Source organism: Homalodisca vitripennis, chromosome 1, assembly GCF_021130785.1.
Source record: "Homalodisca vitripennis isolate AUS2020 chromosome 1, UT_GWSS_2.1, whole genome shotgun sequence".
In the NCBI taxonomy this organism is placed as follows: domain Eukaryota; kingdom Metazoa; phylum Arthropoda; class Insecta; order Hemiptera; family Cicadellidae; genus Homalodisca; species Homalodisca vitripennis.
The window spans coordinates 49,036,561-49,053,735 of record NC_060207.1 but is presented as its reverse complement, the minus strand read 5'-3'; the positions used below and the strand labels follow the sequence as shown (position 1 = coordinate 49,053,735).

At 31.1% G+C, this 17,175-nt stretch overlaps 1 protein-coding gene across 1 annotated transcript in view; it reads right to left on the bottom strand.

Annotated features, from left to right (window-relative positions):
• LOC124361157 (succinyl-CoA:3-ketoacid coenzyme A transferase 1, mitochondrial) overlaps positions 1-17,175 on the bottom strand; it is a 37,279-nt gene extending 20,104 nt beyond the window's left edge. The window contains exons 1-5 of the mRNA XM_046815198.1: positions 16,927-17,175; positions 5,595-5,697; positions 1,985-2,211; positions 458-714; positions 210-378 (exon numbers count right to left, since the gene is read on the bottom strand). Of these exons, the coding sequence (XP_046671154.1) occupies positions 210-378; positions 458-714; positions 1,985-2,211; positions 5,595-5,697; positions 16,927-16,983 (813 nt within the window). The 5' untranslated portion in view covers positions 16,984-17,175. The remainder of the gene's footprint in view (positions 1-209; positions 379-457; positions 715-1,984; positions 2,212-5,594; positions 5,698-16,926) is intronic.

The window sequence follows — 17,175 nt, the reverse complement described above, 5'->3', positions numbered from 1 at the left end:
CTGATTATTTGGCCAAAATAATCTTGTACTATATAAAATATTATCGAAATATGAAACGTCAAAATTGGCGACGCTGGCACTTTATGCACTTTTCGTACCGTCAAAATTAGCGACGCTGTGGCACTCAAAGGGTTAAATAAAATATTTATTAATAAATAAATACTCATAACACATTACAACTTCACAGAATATTATAGATTACAATTTACCTCAACTCTCTTTTCAAACTTTGGTCCCACAACAACTCTGTCCACGAAGATCCCTGGAAGATGTACCGAGTCGGGATCCAGTTCCCCAATATCTACTACCTCCTCTACCTCTGCAATTGTTACCTTTGCAGCCTTGGCCATTGTAGGGTTGAAGTTCTGAGCTGCTTTCCTACAGACAAATGGACATTAGCTTATAGAAGTTGTAGCTGACCATTAACATACTATCAATGTATGCACCAAGCAATTACCTGAATATTAAATTCCCTTCACGATCAGCTTTCCAAGCCTTGATGAAAGCATAGTCACCCACGATGGCTCGTTCCATCACGTACTCCCGTCCATCAAAGGACTGTGTAGGTCGGGGTTCTGAAGCCATCTCTATCTTGCCTGTGCTGTCGTACTTAATCGGAACTCCCCCCTCCTGTATCAAGGTGCCGAGAGCAGTTGGTGTGAAGAATGCTGGGATACCGGCTCCTCCTGCTCTGATACGTTCTGCTAACGTTCCCTGCAAAAATTATTGAAGAGTACATATTTCCAAAATCCATTTGTTTTATTTGAAATATATAATTACAATTAAAATCAACAAAATATGCATGGTTGACTAAGTGATCTGATATAATGCGTTGTATTTCTCACACGCACGCACACACACACACACACACACACACACACACGCACGCTCTCACACACACACACACACACACTCACACACACACGCTCACACACACACACGCTCACGCTCACACACACACATGCTCTCTCACACACACACACACATAATTTCAATAAACATTGAATCACAAAAAGAACCTCAAAAGATCTTGATCTGCTTTAGTAACATTCTTTTATGTTGCAGTCAAACAGCAACTTTTAAATTTTTAGATGAAATGATCTAGCATTAGCATTAAAGTAGATGTTTACCCAAGTTCTTGTTGTTTTTTTACTATCAACCAAACAGTAATATAAACACGTTTTCTGATATGTGCTGTTATTTTATATAATTAGAGCCAGGCCGCGTTAATTTGAACATCTGTCTTCTCAAGACAATCGGATATTAAGATGTCCGAATTACCAATGAAATACTAATAAAACACACTAAAATTATTTTGCCCAGTGCCCAGTTGTGCGTGGCTCATACAGGCTTTCAGGTTGTGGCATGAAAAACTAAAAATAACAATATATTGCGGCTCACCAGAATTGGAAATTTGTAGCTTGCTGTAGTCAACATTTTACTAAGGAAACCCAACATTCATAATTTATATATTTTCAAAACATTAAAACTGTTACTTCCATAAGAAAATTAAAATTAATATTTCATCTATTTAAATCTCTTATGTCTAATAATTTTTATTACAACATACTATCACATAACAATAATGTATAACGTGTGACAGTTCTGTTTGAATGGAATTGTCACTATTAATAAAACTCAAATGAATATTCGCTTGTAGCAGAGTGGTCAAAGAAATTAATTCCATGTGTGCATTATTCCAGTAGCGCACAACATATAGCACAATAATTTTACTGGTCTTGAGTTAACAAATATTTTTGGTAACTAAACGCACAGAAAACATACATTTGAAATCTAAAAGAACAAAAGAATAGCACAGTTTTTATTTAAGATTTTAAATATTGAAGAATGTCAGTACAACTAGTCTAATATACTAAGTGATAACCCCAGATCAGAGTTGACATTAAAAGATTCAGATTCTGACCCTTATCTTTAACATTTGTTACTATAATAGTAGTAACCTGTGATGTTATTGTGTTAGTACCTGAGGACATAACTCCACCTCCAGTTCCCCGCTCAAGTACTGCCTTTCAAACTCAAGGTTTTCTCCAACGTATGAGCCAATTGCCCTCTTCACCAACTTCTCTGCTAGTAGCAATCCTAGCCCCCAGTCTGTCACCCCAGCATTGTTACTGATTATCGTCAGCTCCTTGACCTTCTTGGCTACCAACCCACTGATAAGGTTTTCCGGAATCCCACACAAACCAAATCCTATCAACACAGTCAGATTATCATCTCTGCTCAATTATTCCAAAATATTTAGGTTGATTTAAAACTATAATCCAACAACACAAGTCACTTGCAGTGGAGCTGCTGGGATAGCTGGTTTCATACAAAAATGTAGATTACTAACAAAAACATTGCAAATAGCTGTACATACTACAGACGAGCTACTATGAAAGCTACCTGCGTAAAGATTTCTTGTGCATAGGAGGAGGGAGGAGCAGGAGCTTGACCACGCCTACCGCAACCCCCTCTTTCACTGCTCGATCTATTTCCTTTACAAGACACAAGTGGGAACCGAGCACATTGCTTCCCTGCGTTTGTGTTTTGGAGCATCACGCTATGTTTTGTTATTCTAGTTGTTATGGAATAACAAATATCATTATTTATGTTAAGAATAGGTCATTGCATCTATTTAACATGTTAGTACAATTAAGAAGTATTTTAACAAATGTTTATTTATAACAGCTGTTGTTATTATTACTGGGTTTGTAAAACAGCTGTTATATAACACATACCCGCACTGTTCACTTAACAGGTCGCTTTCAAAGCGGCTTATCTATTTATACATTTCATAATTACTACTAAACATTTTCTTAACTATTCTCATATCAAATACTCATGGATCGTTTTTAAAACCAACAAATATTACAAGAGCCATTACAAAGATATATATATATATATATATATATATATATATATATATATAAATATTCTAATCTCAATCAATTTTAATTTTGGGCTTGGTTAATACCAAATCTACTTGGAAATATTAATATACAAAATGTCTAAGTATGAACAAAATTTTGTGTAGATAATGAAAATATAAATTTTTGGTCATGCCTGTACTGTATTAAGTATCAATTATTCAGAAATATTCCGATTATTGAAACTTAATGTACAAAATTACTATTATAACTTTCGATAATTTGGTGATTATACAGATCCTTAATGGTTTAGTAATAAATTTGTTATTTAATTTGGATATCTACTGTGAATATTATGATGATAATTAATTCTAGAAAAATATCAATAATTTTTAACCATTCCGCTTACATAAATACAGTATATACCACTTCATTAAATTTCCAACTGAACATAACATTATGGGAACTGAGACTACAGTTGTCGATAATCGATTGCCGGACATTCGCCATTGTTAATGTTACAAAAATAGATCACTACATTTTGAGAATTAGAATCTATCCTCTTCTTTGGACATCAAGAAACATTAATGTAGTATCTAGGGTTAGGCATACAAAAATTAAAACTAACTAGTAAGTGTTATGAACTCTCCCAACTCACAGTTAACAGAAAAAGTTATATTCAAGCGTATACCTGACAGTCCTAGATGGTGATGGTTGAGACTGACTTTGATCAAGAAAAAAATGTATTTTGAGGGCACCTTTAACCACTCCCTCGCCATCCTGTTCCCTTTATGTTTCAGATGGGCTGCACTCTCACATTGCCTCTGTTGGATGTAGATGTGTGCACTTGTTCTGTGCAATGGTATGGTTGGTACTTGCTCTAGCCACCCTGACTCTCAGTTATATGTTGTCAACTTGTTCTACTGTTTATACATTTTCATCTCGATGTTTGTTTAATTTTGTCCAAGATTTTTTGACAACTGAAGTGGATGCAGATATCATTTCTTGAAATTTAGTGTTCTATTTTGAAGCATTATTAACAGTAAATATCCAAAAACCTGATATTCTTTCAAATCATCCATTGTCAATAATAAACTTTAAACATAGTGTCGCCTATAGTTTTATTCAACAGGATCAAACATACTTAAATAAATATTTATTTCTTGGCTTTTTAGACTTCTTAGAAAATACATTGTAACTGTTTTTTCTTTACTTCATTTACTGATGTTTATTGTTGTAGATATTTTTTGGTTGTCTCCTCTTCAACTTAATGAACTCAAACTTTGACTCCCCGTTAAAAAATTAAGCTTGGTTCACAACTGATACATCCCATAAAAGTTAATCATGATCGTGGGGACAACAATTTTTCTCCACTTTGTATCAACTTTTGTATACTGCTGTTGTTTGAGTTCAATAAACCAATACAACACAGAGTATCAAAGGTTCCAACAGAATGTTGCTATCCTTTCACCTTTTGAACCCAAAATAAAAACTTGGTTCTATCTTGGACTAAGAGTTCTCCTGTCTAACAAGTCTAAAAATCCATGACGTTTTTATCAAGAGCTATGGCATACACACAACATGATTTAAAGAAGGACGTGTCTGGTCCTTAATAGAGCTTAATCCAAGTGGTTATCTGTTTCTACTACATAAACCGTTGTTTGCTTTACTGCAATAATATAGAAATCCCCGGTATCATAAATTTAATGTAAAGACAAAATTATATTTTGTTAAATAATTTATTTATTTACTTTTAAAATAAATTAGAGGCTATTTGTTTGTTGGAAAATGGTTAGCATTCTATATGTATTTATATTGTACTGTTATGATCTAGAATCAATTAGGACTTTCACAACTATTTTTACATCATTAACTGCTTTGTATACAACTGTCAAGGGTGAAACAAACCTTTAACACAATCTAAAATTTTTACATACTATTTGTTCACTATTTTGTATATTTTAAATTATTTAGTAATCTGACAAAACTGGATTTATGATCATGATGTCATACTCTAAAGTTAGCTTATATTATTAAAATGTTTGTAGTTCTAACAAGTTTTATATGAGAGAAATAACCTAACTTCAAGGTTAAGTACCCGTAACACACATCTCAGTATTTTTAAAGCAAGCCCAAATGATAAAATTTATATTAGATTAAAAATTTAAAACAAAATAATTCATATGAAAAACAAAAGTTCAAAGCCTACTTTAAATAATTGTTCGTAACTAAAAGAAGAAAATAATGTGTTACTAAGTTTTAAGGTTATCTTATTTGCATAAAGCAAGTTAACCCTAGCAAGAGTAAAGATAAGATAATAATTAGAGATAAATAAATACAAACAACAAACTGTTTACAGACTCTTTCGCTTCTCAAAATTTTAATGTTTTCATACCTTCACTAATATTGCACATGTTCAGTTAGGCTCAAGTGACACACTGATTATAACAACCTTTGACATACACAGACTAGGACAAAATAACTGTGTCATTCAAGTTAACTTTCATTATGTCATAGATTAACAACATAATAAATAGGCTAACACAAGAGAACTAGCTGTAGGTTTTGACTTATTTATACATTTTTAGTAAAAATCAAGATAGTGTATATACTGTATAATAATGTGGGAAAATCATACGTCTAGAATGTATAACATTACAAGGGTTTATTGATTCCATTTGAGTATTACGCAACAAACCTTTATACCTCCAACGCAACACTTACCTCCAAAAAGAATAACAGAACCATCGGGGACATCATTTATTGCCTCTTCAACACTGCGGAAAACTTTTCCTTTGCTGGTAACAGCTGATGCAAAACGTACCAACTGAAAAGGTTTGCAATGAAATAAGCTAACTGAATAATACAACAAAATATGTTAATTTTACAAACAAATTAAGATAAATAACTTATTCCTAAAAATTTAATTCTTGTGAAATGAAATGCAATAAATAATAAGAAAAAAAATTTCCAAAAACTACCACTTATCTAAGAATCTACTTAAATGACTTATAACTCAAAAAGCTGTAACATTACTTTCGTACATAAGAAAATAATGTTTGTTTGACAAGACACAAGAAAATGTTTGTTTGACAAGACTAGTAACAGTGTATATACAAACTGTTAATAAATTTTATTCACAAGGGTGAACTCAACAGTGAAAAGAACTAAATCTGTCAATGACAGATCTATACCCAAATTTGCCTTTGTATAATTTTATTTGAAAATAAACATTTTTATCATTCTTAAGAAACTTGAGCAAGTTTGGTATTAACAATTTTCTCAATTAATTACAGTGACTAATTATTGAAGAAGTTTTCATAATTAAAACTGTTCTTGTATTACTTGTGTCAGATAAGATAAAATTTAGAACTGTATTCACTTATCTTAATGTTTGCTAATGATTTTATACAGGTCTGTTTTATATATTAGTTTGCATAATGTGAACTTGAATAGGTTTTTTAAATTTATTCATCTTATTTGCTCAATGGTTCAAATTTTAAAATAACAAAGAGTTATTTATACAGAACAAATTTTACAACAATTAGAGTTAAAATATTTAGAATTAGGATCATGCCCTAAACTATACACTTCAGAGCTAAATAACTAGCCCAAGGGACTATATATTTGTACAAGCTGGTACCATCAGAATAACGACTAATTATGTTATGAACTTAATACATGATTTCTTTATATCTATATGAATTACATTTCATAATTAATTTCACCAATAAGAAAAATTCAATTATCATACATACTAAGGAACCAGAATTTAATCTTCCCATTATTAGGAAGAGGATCTTCTTTGGGCAGAAACACATCTTTGTATTCTTCTAGAAAACAGTTGTTTTATCAATGTGATTTGTGAGACTAATAATGTAGAACCATCTACCATAAGTCTAATAAATCATTTTGGTTAAATCAGTTAAGTTTTGGTTCATGCACAGGGTTTTGATTTAAATTTCTTTTTTTCAAGAACTAATTTATAAAACACTATCACCTGAGTGGGGTGCCATGTAAAAGGATACCTCTGTTATCAGTTATATTTTACTGATAGGTTGAGCTATCTGTTGTTGGCACATAGGCTAATGTCAACTAGTTAAAGACTTCTTAAGTAATCGTTGATATAGGAGTTCCTATAATCCCTGGTATGGAGAATTGCGAGTAGTGTGTTTTGCCACAATTTCGCATTGGCAAAGAATACCTGAATTCTTGAATAAGATGGTCAGATAACAGGAGTATGCACAAGTCCAAAAAAAGAACTAGTTGTTTTTGCAGCTTCAGAAGCAATCCTTTGCAGAAAACAGGCCCATTAGAAGGAAGTATTTCCTTAAAAAGCATACCAATAAGATCAGTGATTGTCATCGGGAGACATTTCCATTTCCAGATCTACGTTTGAATGAATGGAGATGTATAAATTTAAATGGTATGTAGGATCCTGTCGAAAATAACTAGTAAGGTTTTAGTAATCATTATTGAAAGCCAAGTGATATCAGCTGATTCTGTCACATTCAGCTGGCTATAGATTAAGACACATCAGAATTTCCGTGTTTAACCTGTTTATCAAATTTAGTACATTGTAGTTCTTAAGTTTAATAAACCTTAATACAGGTAGTTACGATGTTTCTACTACATAAACTATTGTTTTTTTTTTTTTTTTTTTTTTTTTTTTTTTTACCACAATTTATTAAATTCCAAATCCTGGTTATTTTAGAACTGTAAAACATGGAAACATATTTTAAATCTAACAGATCTGATGTAGAACCATCAGCATCACTTGCAAGCCAGCAATGTCTATATTGGAAGAAAACGTTTGAGAACCGTAATGCTTTCATTAGTGGCTAAGGCAAACGCAAAGACTATTAGACAATACAACTCTTGCACTTGATGAAGGGTACAAGCAAGGCAAGATCCCTTGAGTTATCACAGCAGTAACCTACTTCATATCTAAGTCATAAGTACTTCATTCAACTGACATATGTAGATTACATTCAGCTTGTATCAACTGATATTGTATCAGCTGTAATTTGATTCATTATTAGTGTTCTTTTTACACAAGATTTGATTGTTGGTTTATAAAGTGAGTTACCATAAACAAATATTACTCACTTGTTTTTATAGTTAATTATCTATTTTGTTACGGAAGACTGCTGACATGGTGTCGAAACCTGGGACATTACGATATACAGCAAATGAGAATACATCTCTTCAATCTTCTGATATGTCATCAAATAAAAATGAAAAACATGAAGGTAACCTCGAGGGAATTATAAAGACAAAAATGTAAAACCACCCACATTTATCACTGTTACAGATTCAAGAATGGACGTGACATGGAAAAGATGGAAGCAATAGTAGAATTAGTATTTTGTTGCATCGGGACTTCAAGAAACATGTGAAATGGTTCAAACTGCATCTTTTATATCTGCATTACGTCCTGATGTCATTGATATCTACAATGGTTTTCGATTTAAAGACGATAAAGATTTAGAAATTCATGAAGTGATCAAAAAATTTGATAAACTTTTTATTGGTAAAATCAATGTAGTTTTTGACAGATTTTGTTAACAAACTGACACGATCTGATGGGCAACCTTCTGAAGAATTTCTGACTTAATTGAAAATTAGAGAAGCAACATGCAATTTTGAAATTCTTAGCAACAGCCTTATCAGAGATTGTGATGTGATTGCTGTGAACGCAATACACATAGAGAACATTTGCTCTCTATCGAAAATTTATATTTCAATACATCTATTAGTACGTGTATAGCATTACCCAGCAGGGATCATTTTTGGCTGGTTTATACCTTCCAGTTGAACCTACCACTGGGCACAGCAAAACCGATGTGTCACTTAAATCTGGGCAACCTTATGGATGTCCAGGAGCGGCACATCACTAACCGCAAATGTCGAGATTCTGGGGTTCAAGGGCAATTTGATAGGTCTAGTCTACTGCGGGAGATGACTGTTGGAGTTGGTGGGGTTTGTTCCCTAACCTCAGAGGTTCTTGCTAGCCTCAACAAGGGTGTGCCACCCCCTGCCTACTTTGACTGGAGAGGCTGGTTCAGAACTGGCCTGCCCTTCTTCCAGGGAGACATAACTTTGAGATTTAGTGCCCTAATTTTTCCTCATGGATCTCGATAGGAGGCGGCCTCTACTCCCTAACCTTACCCATCCTGAATATCCTGTCACTCCGGAAGCAGCACTAATAAGCTTCTTGTCCTAAGAGAACAAAAAAAGTTTATAGCATTTGAAGAAACTAAAAACACCTCTCAGAGACGGCTCTTATGGCAAAAACCCTTTTTGTAGTGGTATTTATGAAAAATTCAGTAACAATAAGTATTTAGGGTTATTCCACTCTTTATTGTTGGTGTAGGGTCTGGACATGCTCATAGAAAATGTCCTGCATACAATACAACTTGCTCTAACTGTAACAGAAAAAAAACCATTTTTCATCTGTGTGTAAGAGGCCTAGGCCTTTCCTATGAATACAATAAATAATTGCATCTTAATAGCGATAAAAGAAATGTTAACTATATAGAAGTGTCAACTTCCTCAGTTCAAAAGGATCCAGAACATACTCTTCAAGTAACACTGTTGACAAATCTAGTATTATGTATTGATCGAACTGAAATGCTTCAATTGCCAGGCAATAAACTGGTAAAGTTTAAGCTTGACACTGGAGCCCAATGTAACGTATTTCTAATAACATAGCTGCAGATTTTAACTTAGAAAACGAACCTTCTAAAACTCAGTCACTTCTTCCTTTCAACAACATGATCACTCCAGTATTGAGGGAAACAAATTGCCTAGTAGTTACAAGGAGCTTTCTATAAACAATGATTAAACTATTAATAGTGCCTCCAGGTCATCAGTTATTTAATACTGAATCAATATATTGGGTATATATTGAATATCTTCGAAGGAATAGGATAACTAAAGGATTATTAATATGATATGACCTAATTGAAAATCCTAATTTCAAAATTTACCCACCCAGAAGAATCCTCATAATATTAGGAGTGCAATCAAGCTAATCTGGATAATCTTGGTAATTTTGATTTTTTAATTATATAATATACACAAACTTTACAAATCCTAATAATATTATAAATCCGAAAGTGGCTGTTTCTTTATTTTGTTTTCACAGAAACTATTCAACCAATTGTACTGAAATTTTACATGGATATTATAAGTGTTCCTAGTATGAATATAAGGGATTTTATTTCGAAAATCCCTCCGGGTCACAGCCCACTGGTTTCTAAAGTAGTGAAAAATTCCAAAATTGTGAAATATTAATTGAAGGAGACTATTAAATCTAATCAACTGTTCTACGTCAACATTGTATTATAACAAAACTAACATATGTTTAATTAACTTACCTTACATTTTAAAATTGGTGTCAACGTATAGTTTCAAAAATACATATACAATACGTACATATAAAATACAATACGTATAGAATGAGGTTAACAGTAACAATTATCATGAATAGAACCTTTTCTTCAGTTGATAAATTCCATAATTTTGTAAATATATATATAAAATTTTGTAAATAAATAAATATATATATATATATATATATATATATATATATATAAGGTATATTTATTATAGGTATATATAACTATATTAAGGTGTGAAAATCTTATGGAACTACTTCATATGTTCTGATCTATTAATACATAAAGAAAATATAATTGAATGCAAATAAATAGAAACCTATGACAACTTCACATTTTAAACATTAATTTTGTAAATTTTATAGAGTAGTCAAATTAAAAGGCAATTCAATTCATATTATATATTTAAAGATACACATTACATATTTACGTTGATTATAAGTATTAAATATAACATTATATGTATTAAATATCACACTATACACCTAAACAATATATATATATATAAATTTTCCTTATATTTACACTATAAATAATAGTGTATATTGATGCAGTATATTAAGCAGCCAACAACACAATCAAATCACGATTCAAATCATTGTAATTCATGACCATCTAAATATATCGAAATCAAAATGTAGGACCAAATTAAGCAATAGGTATTTCAAATAACAATATAATTCTGCTGGTTTTAAATCTTCAAAATAAATGTATTAACGATATATAAAAAAACTATATTTATAAAATGTTACAAACAAAATTTAGGGTAAATCACCCGGTGTTTGATAAGAAGCCAAACATATTTTGGCTTCTGCTAAGCTCATATGTTATTTAATATATGTTTGAAGTTTCAAAAAAGTCCAATTCTTTTTTTTATCCTTTCCAGCTGATTAATTCTGTATTTAGAGGGAAGCAGTTTTGGCGGGAATTGTTAGAGTAAGTTGTTATCAGCATGGAGAGCTTCGCTTAACAAGAAGGCTACAAAGTTAAATATATATTTTTTAAATTGCTAATTAATAAAATGTTATATTATGTATACAGTTTAAGAATGTACATTAAACTCTCTTCAATTCTGTGTAAAACACAATTATCTAACCTTAACCTCAAAAAATAGGGAACTGAATCAATCACTGGATTGTAAAATTGTGTTCAAACCCAGTGTTAGATCATAACTATAAAGCAGTATATTATACAATTGCCAATGTTTGATAATTGGTTTGTGAAGCTTTTAAAAATTAAATATTTTATGTAGAAGTTAAAATTGTAATTAATTGTAGTTAACAATGTTACTAGGCTTAAGTAATAAGAAGAACCTGAACAAATTTATTTTTCCCTGATGCCACCAAAAAAAAGAAACCAAAGTTTGACTACAAACACAAAGGCCTCCTACTTGCATTGGGTGCTCTTAAAAAGGGTGAAAGCATTAATTCTGCCAGCAAGCACTTTGGAATCCCACATTCAACTTTATCATACAAGATATCTGGTAAAACACCACTAGATAGGGAAATGAGACTACAGCCTCTTCTTGAGACTCAAGCTGAGGAAATGCTTTCTAATTAGGTAAAAGGCTTAGCTGCTCACGGATTTCTTCTCAACAAATTGGACCTTCTCACTTCTGTGTAAAAGATCATTAAAGATCTTCACTTACAAGATAAATTCCCTGATGGGTCCCCAGGGAATAAATGGCTTAGTCTGTTCCTTCTAAGGCATCCTGAAATCTCTGAAAGAAAACCAGAGAAATTGAGCTCTGTTAGAGCTTCAGTAACAGAAGAGTTCATACGAAGTTGGTTTTCTCAGATCAGCAACTATCTGAAAGAAAATAACTTGTACGATGTGCTTTCAGACCCTAGACAATATGGACGAGACTTTTTTCTTGTGTCCAAAAAGCGAGAAGGTACTTGGCATAAAAGGATATTGCATTTTATTAGATATTTACATGAAAAAATCATAAATCTTATAAATAATATTATACAAAGTCATTTTAACTTTAAAAGTAATAATTAACAACCTGTTATGGTTGTTAGCAAGTAATTTTCCTTTACAAATGTGATTTTGAAGACTATCAAACACTGGTAATATTGTAATCAAACACTAGGTATTGGTTAACAAACACTAGGTAAAGTGTTTTTCTTTGAATTTATATATATATTTTTTTTTTACAAAAAATATATAACTTTTTACTGGTGTATACACATTTAATAGAAACTAGATTAATTAAGGATCTAGTGCAGTCATTGAAGCATTATTGGTCCGAATTTTTTTACTGTGAACCGAATTGCATACAATTTTGGAATTAGGTCCATCTTACCCTTAACTTCAAAAGTGAAAATGATTTGAACTCCGCAACCACCCTGGGGGTGGTTGCCACCCCTTCTCGGGGGTGAATTGTTTTTTCTTCTATATAACCTCGGATATCGATAGAAGGCCTAATTTTAAGCAAAAAATCATCTATACAGTTTTTCGAAAAATCCAATAATTTTCAAGTTATTGGCAATTTAAAATTCACATTTTTTCACGTTTTTCATCGGTTTTTTGCAAATATTTCCAAAAATATACGTTTTATTGAAAATATTATAAATAATAAAATTGTAGCAGGTGAATAAATAAACAATTTGGGTTTTTATAAAGTATTCTAAGTACAATATTAAGCTAGATATTAAAGATCAAAGCAGTTTTTTATTGTGTCTGAAATTTAATCGATGTGGTCAATGCCATCTAGCGGCGAGCAGATGCATTTTAGGCATTCTAATAAAAAAGGGTTTTGTAGTGCTTGAAATAAGCTTTAAAATGAGCACTATTAAAAGTCTTTTTGCACGTAAAATAAGTGAGCTGTATTGCAAATAAGAGGAGCATCTAATGTTTTTTTCTTTTAAATCAATGGGTTTCATAAGTGCCATTTCCACCAAAATTAAAACTAATCGTATTCCGCCTAGAACTAACTTTATTATGAAGAGTTTGATAGATTTGATCAGTTTGGGTGCTTCAGGATACATATTTTTCAAAAAAGTCACGATTAAAAAAAATTCAAATTAAAAAGAAAACCATCTTTTTTTATAATATCTCCAAAATGACGACATATACGTATAAAAGTGTAAGAATGAAAAATGTAGGTATTTTTCTGACAAACAATTTGGGTTTTTTGTTTTTACTGTCAAACAAAAATTGACGGAGATATGATTGTTTAAAGAGCGCGTGGCAGCGCAATCACAGCCTCTCTTAAGCCCTTTAACCCTTCACCGTTTGAGAAAAAGGTTTTTTTACTACATATTGCAATGAAGGATGTTGTAGCTCTCTTAATTACCTTTACAATGGTTTTTTATATAAATTGTGATAGCATGAAAATTGAAGGAGTTATGGTCCAAAAACTTATCATATTTTTTTCTACTTAGTAACTGAAAATTTCGGAGTGTGAATATCTGGAGCAATGTGAAAGTACGCAGTATAATAGAGACCCAAAACTATTGTAATGTGTACATATATACATAATATGGCTCACATATTTTTGAAACGTAGGCATGAATACATACCAACGTTCTTATATGTATATATAACACATTTGAGTGAATTTTATATAATTTGTAAATAATTTATTCAATAAATGGTAATTTTTTACTCTAAATTAAATTATTTTTTAATATATAATCATATATATTTACTGTTTTAATTTAGGGGTAGTTTTAAGGGTAGAAAAGCTTAAGAACATGATAATCATTTTGAGAGTGTGGAATAATATTTAAATCCTTTTTATTTTACAAAAATTTTTTTTAAATTTTTTATGAAGGCGTAGTTTTCAAGGGTTGAAAGGGGGTTAAAAATTTGATAATTATTATAGAGAATATAAAATATTACTTATTCTATACTTACATCTTTTTATGTCATACCAAAGTATTTTTTTGTGATTTTTTCAATTTAGGGGTTGTTTGCAAAGCTTGTAAGATTTTCAAGGGGTTGAAAATGATTTTAATATGAGGTAATTGTGTTAGAAAACACTTTACAATTTCACCACTTACTATTATACATGTTTTCTAGCGATAAAATGGCTCAATTTAAATTTTCCCATTAAGGGGTTGTTTACACCCCTTAAAAATAATAGGCGGAGTTCAGATCATTTTCACTTTTGAAGTTAAGGGGAAGATGAGCCTAATTCCAAAATTTCATGCAAATCGGTTCACAGTAAAAAAATTCGGAGGTAAGACCGTATTTTTCGCTTCAATGACTGCACTAATCAGAATGCACTAATTTTTATGTCTCTACAATATAAAGTCATTGAGATATGAATTTTTGTCTCACTTTTTCCTCAATACTATCAAACACTGGGAGGTTTACTCTACTTACCTTTTACTATTTTCAAGGATAAACATGTCTCTGACTCTTTGAAAAAACAAGGAACACTTGTAAGTTATTGTTTTTACCGCCATTAGTCAATAATCGAACATGATTTCACTTTGAATTACTCTATAGGTCAAATTACGTATTCGATAGTATTGATATTTATAATCGATAATTATGATTCGATTGTGTTGATGGGCGCTAATTATACTGCAGCCGAAAATACAAATTTTTTTAATTGAAAGTACAAGCTCATCTGGAGTTCTCAAAGTATGTAAAAACCCTCATTTTTCCTAAACTTTAGCTACCTATAAGTAAACGAGTTGAGGTAGGAATGTAACATTTGTTATACTTCCTTATCTATGGAAAGATTAAAAATGTAGCTTCATCAATATTTGGGATGGTGGCTGACATGGCCTGGATGATTTGATGTGGAATTATCCATATTATATACTATGGCAGCTTCGTTGACAATGATTTTCTGCCAAACATTGGTACCATACATAAAATTTAACTACCTAATTTAATGTTAATTTAATTGCCAATGCCCAATCAAAATAAACAAACATTATAATCAGAATTATAAATTAAAATTAAACATATTATGCTCTTCAAAACAATATGCCTATGGAATATCTCCTGTGGAATAGAATGAATGAATAAGTTCATTTCCATTATTTACAATATATACAGGAATAATGGACCAGCCAGCATTGTTATCTATGAGCCATATTTATTCATTAGCCTCTTTTAACATTAATTTATTCGTTAATTTTTATTGTTGTTATTTATATGTTGTTTTAATTTATTTGCTTGTTAAATATTGCCGTTAATATTGCTCTTGTTACTGTTTTATATTAATTATTTTTATATTGAGTATTTTATAATATTAGGTATATTTATGTAAGTTTTAAAGTTACTATTTTAACCAAGCTAGTCTACAGAACCACAAGGATCTCATTTCTGCTTTGGGGTAGGGTACGATAAGCGGACCCGGTTTTTTATATCGAAATTGGCAAATGATGTTACATAATCATAACCATAGATATAATCAATCGATACTGATTAATTATTTTGAGCAATTAACTTAAGTAATCTATATTAACAGCTGTATAATAACTTTCAGAAATTCTTTATTGACAGACATAATAACACTGCAAAATAGTGTCAACAACAATATGTAATAGTTAATTAAATTAGGTGATTCAGAATAACCTAATTAAATTAAATATAAAAACAAAGTCAGATTAAATAAAATAGCACTAAAGTTTTTGTTAATGCTAAAATAAACTAAGGCTTATACAGGTGGCTTGTCTTAATATAAAGCTCAATATAAGCTAGTCTGACCAGAGCACTCGACAAAGTCCCTGACACTGTCATAAGCCCGCTGTACCAAATGCCGTTTGACCTCCCTCTCAAAAAAGGACTTGTTTTTGTTTTCATAGTCTGGGAGAGCATTATATAGTTTAATAACGCTGACTAATAAATGTCTTGAAACAAAAAAACTTGTTCTATGGGCAGGAATGGTAATTTTATTGGAGTGACGATGTAGGGGATTTCAAATAATACGTGTAAGGTAATATTTCAATTTTACATTTAAGCAACATTTGATTATTAAAAATGACAGTCAGAAAACCACACGACATTGTTTTGAAAGATGGAAGACTTGTTTTTCGTGGCTTCAACATATGTTAAATTTGTGGTAAAGAAATAACTGTAACTGTGAGAGGAGCAAATTTGGTCGTCTTCAGTTTTCCTAATTTTAGTTATAATAATTTGTTTCATCACTGTAAATATTAAATTCATATTTTAATTTAAAACGTATGGTTGTTATGTAAACATATAGATACTATTATATCGATTGATAGTCTAGGATTTGAGATGCGAATATTAGGTAACGATGATTACATTCTTCGGTATAAAAAAAACCGGTTCCGCTTATCGTACCCTACCCCTGCTTTGTTATTTAATGATTGCCACTTCTTAAAATTATTTTAATATATGTTATTAACAGTTCTTTGACGAGGCATTTGACTGAATTTTGGTTTTATCACTGCATGTAACTGCCATACGACAATAAAAATTATTTGATTTGGTACCAAACCTATGACATTTAGTACTGGACACCCTTAGTCCACAAAGGAGTAAAGAAAGCATAGGCTATAGTAATATAAAACAACTTTTATATAAATAGAGTTGACCTTGAAGAACACATTAGAAAAAGTGTTGATACATTATGACAAAAAACAGCATCCTATACGTAAACATATCTATTGTGTTTCTTTTCAATACCATTAACCTCACATTCAATACTAAATTCCTACCTGTAGCTTTTGAAAAAATGTGAGAGGCAACTTTAAACTGTTGGTTAAAATCGTCATACTAGTTAGAAACAAAATCTTCACGATATTAATTTTAATAAAGTAAACTAAAACTTTAAAATTAAAATATGTAAAGCTTTTCGTAGGTGATACGTTATCATACACCTGGTAATAAAGGTTGACCGCCGGAGGAATACAAACTATGAAACTAAGACTACGAACAAACTTTTCTGCACTAAACAATGCACTGCA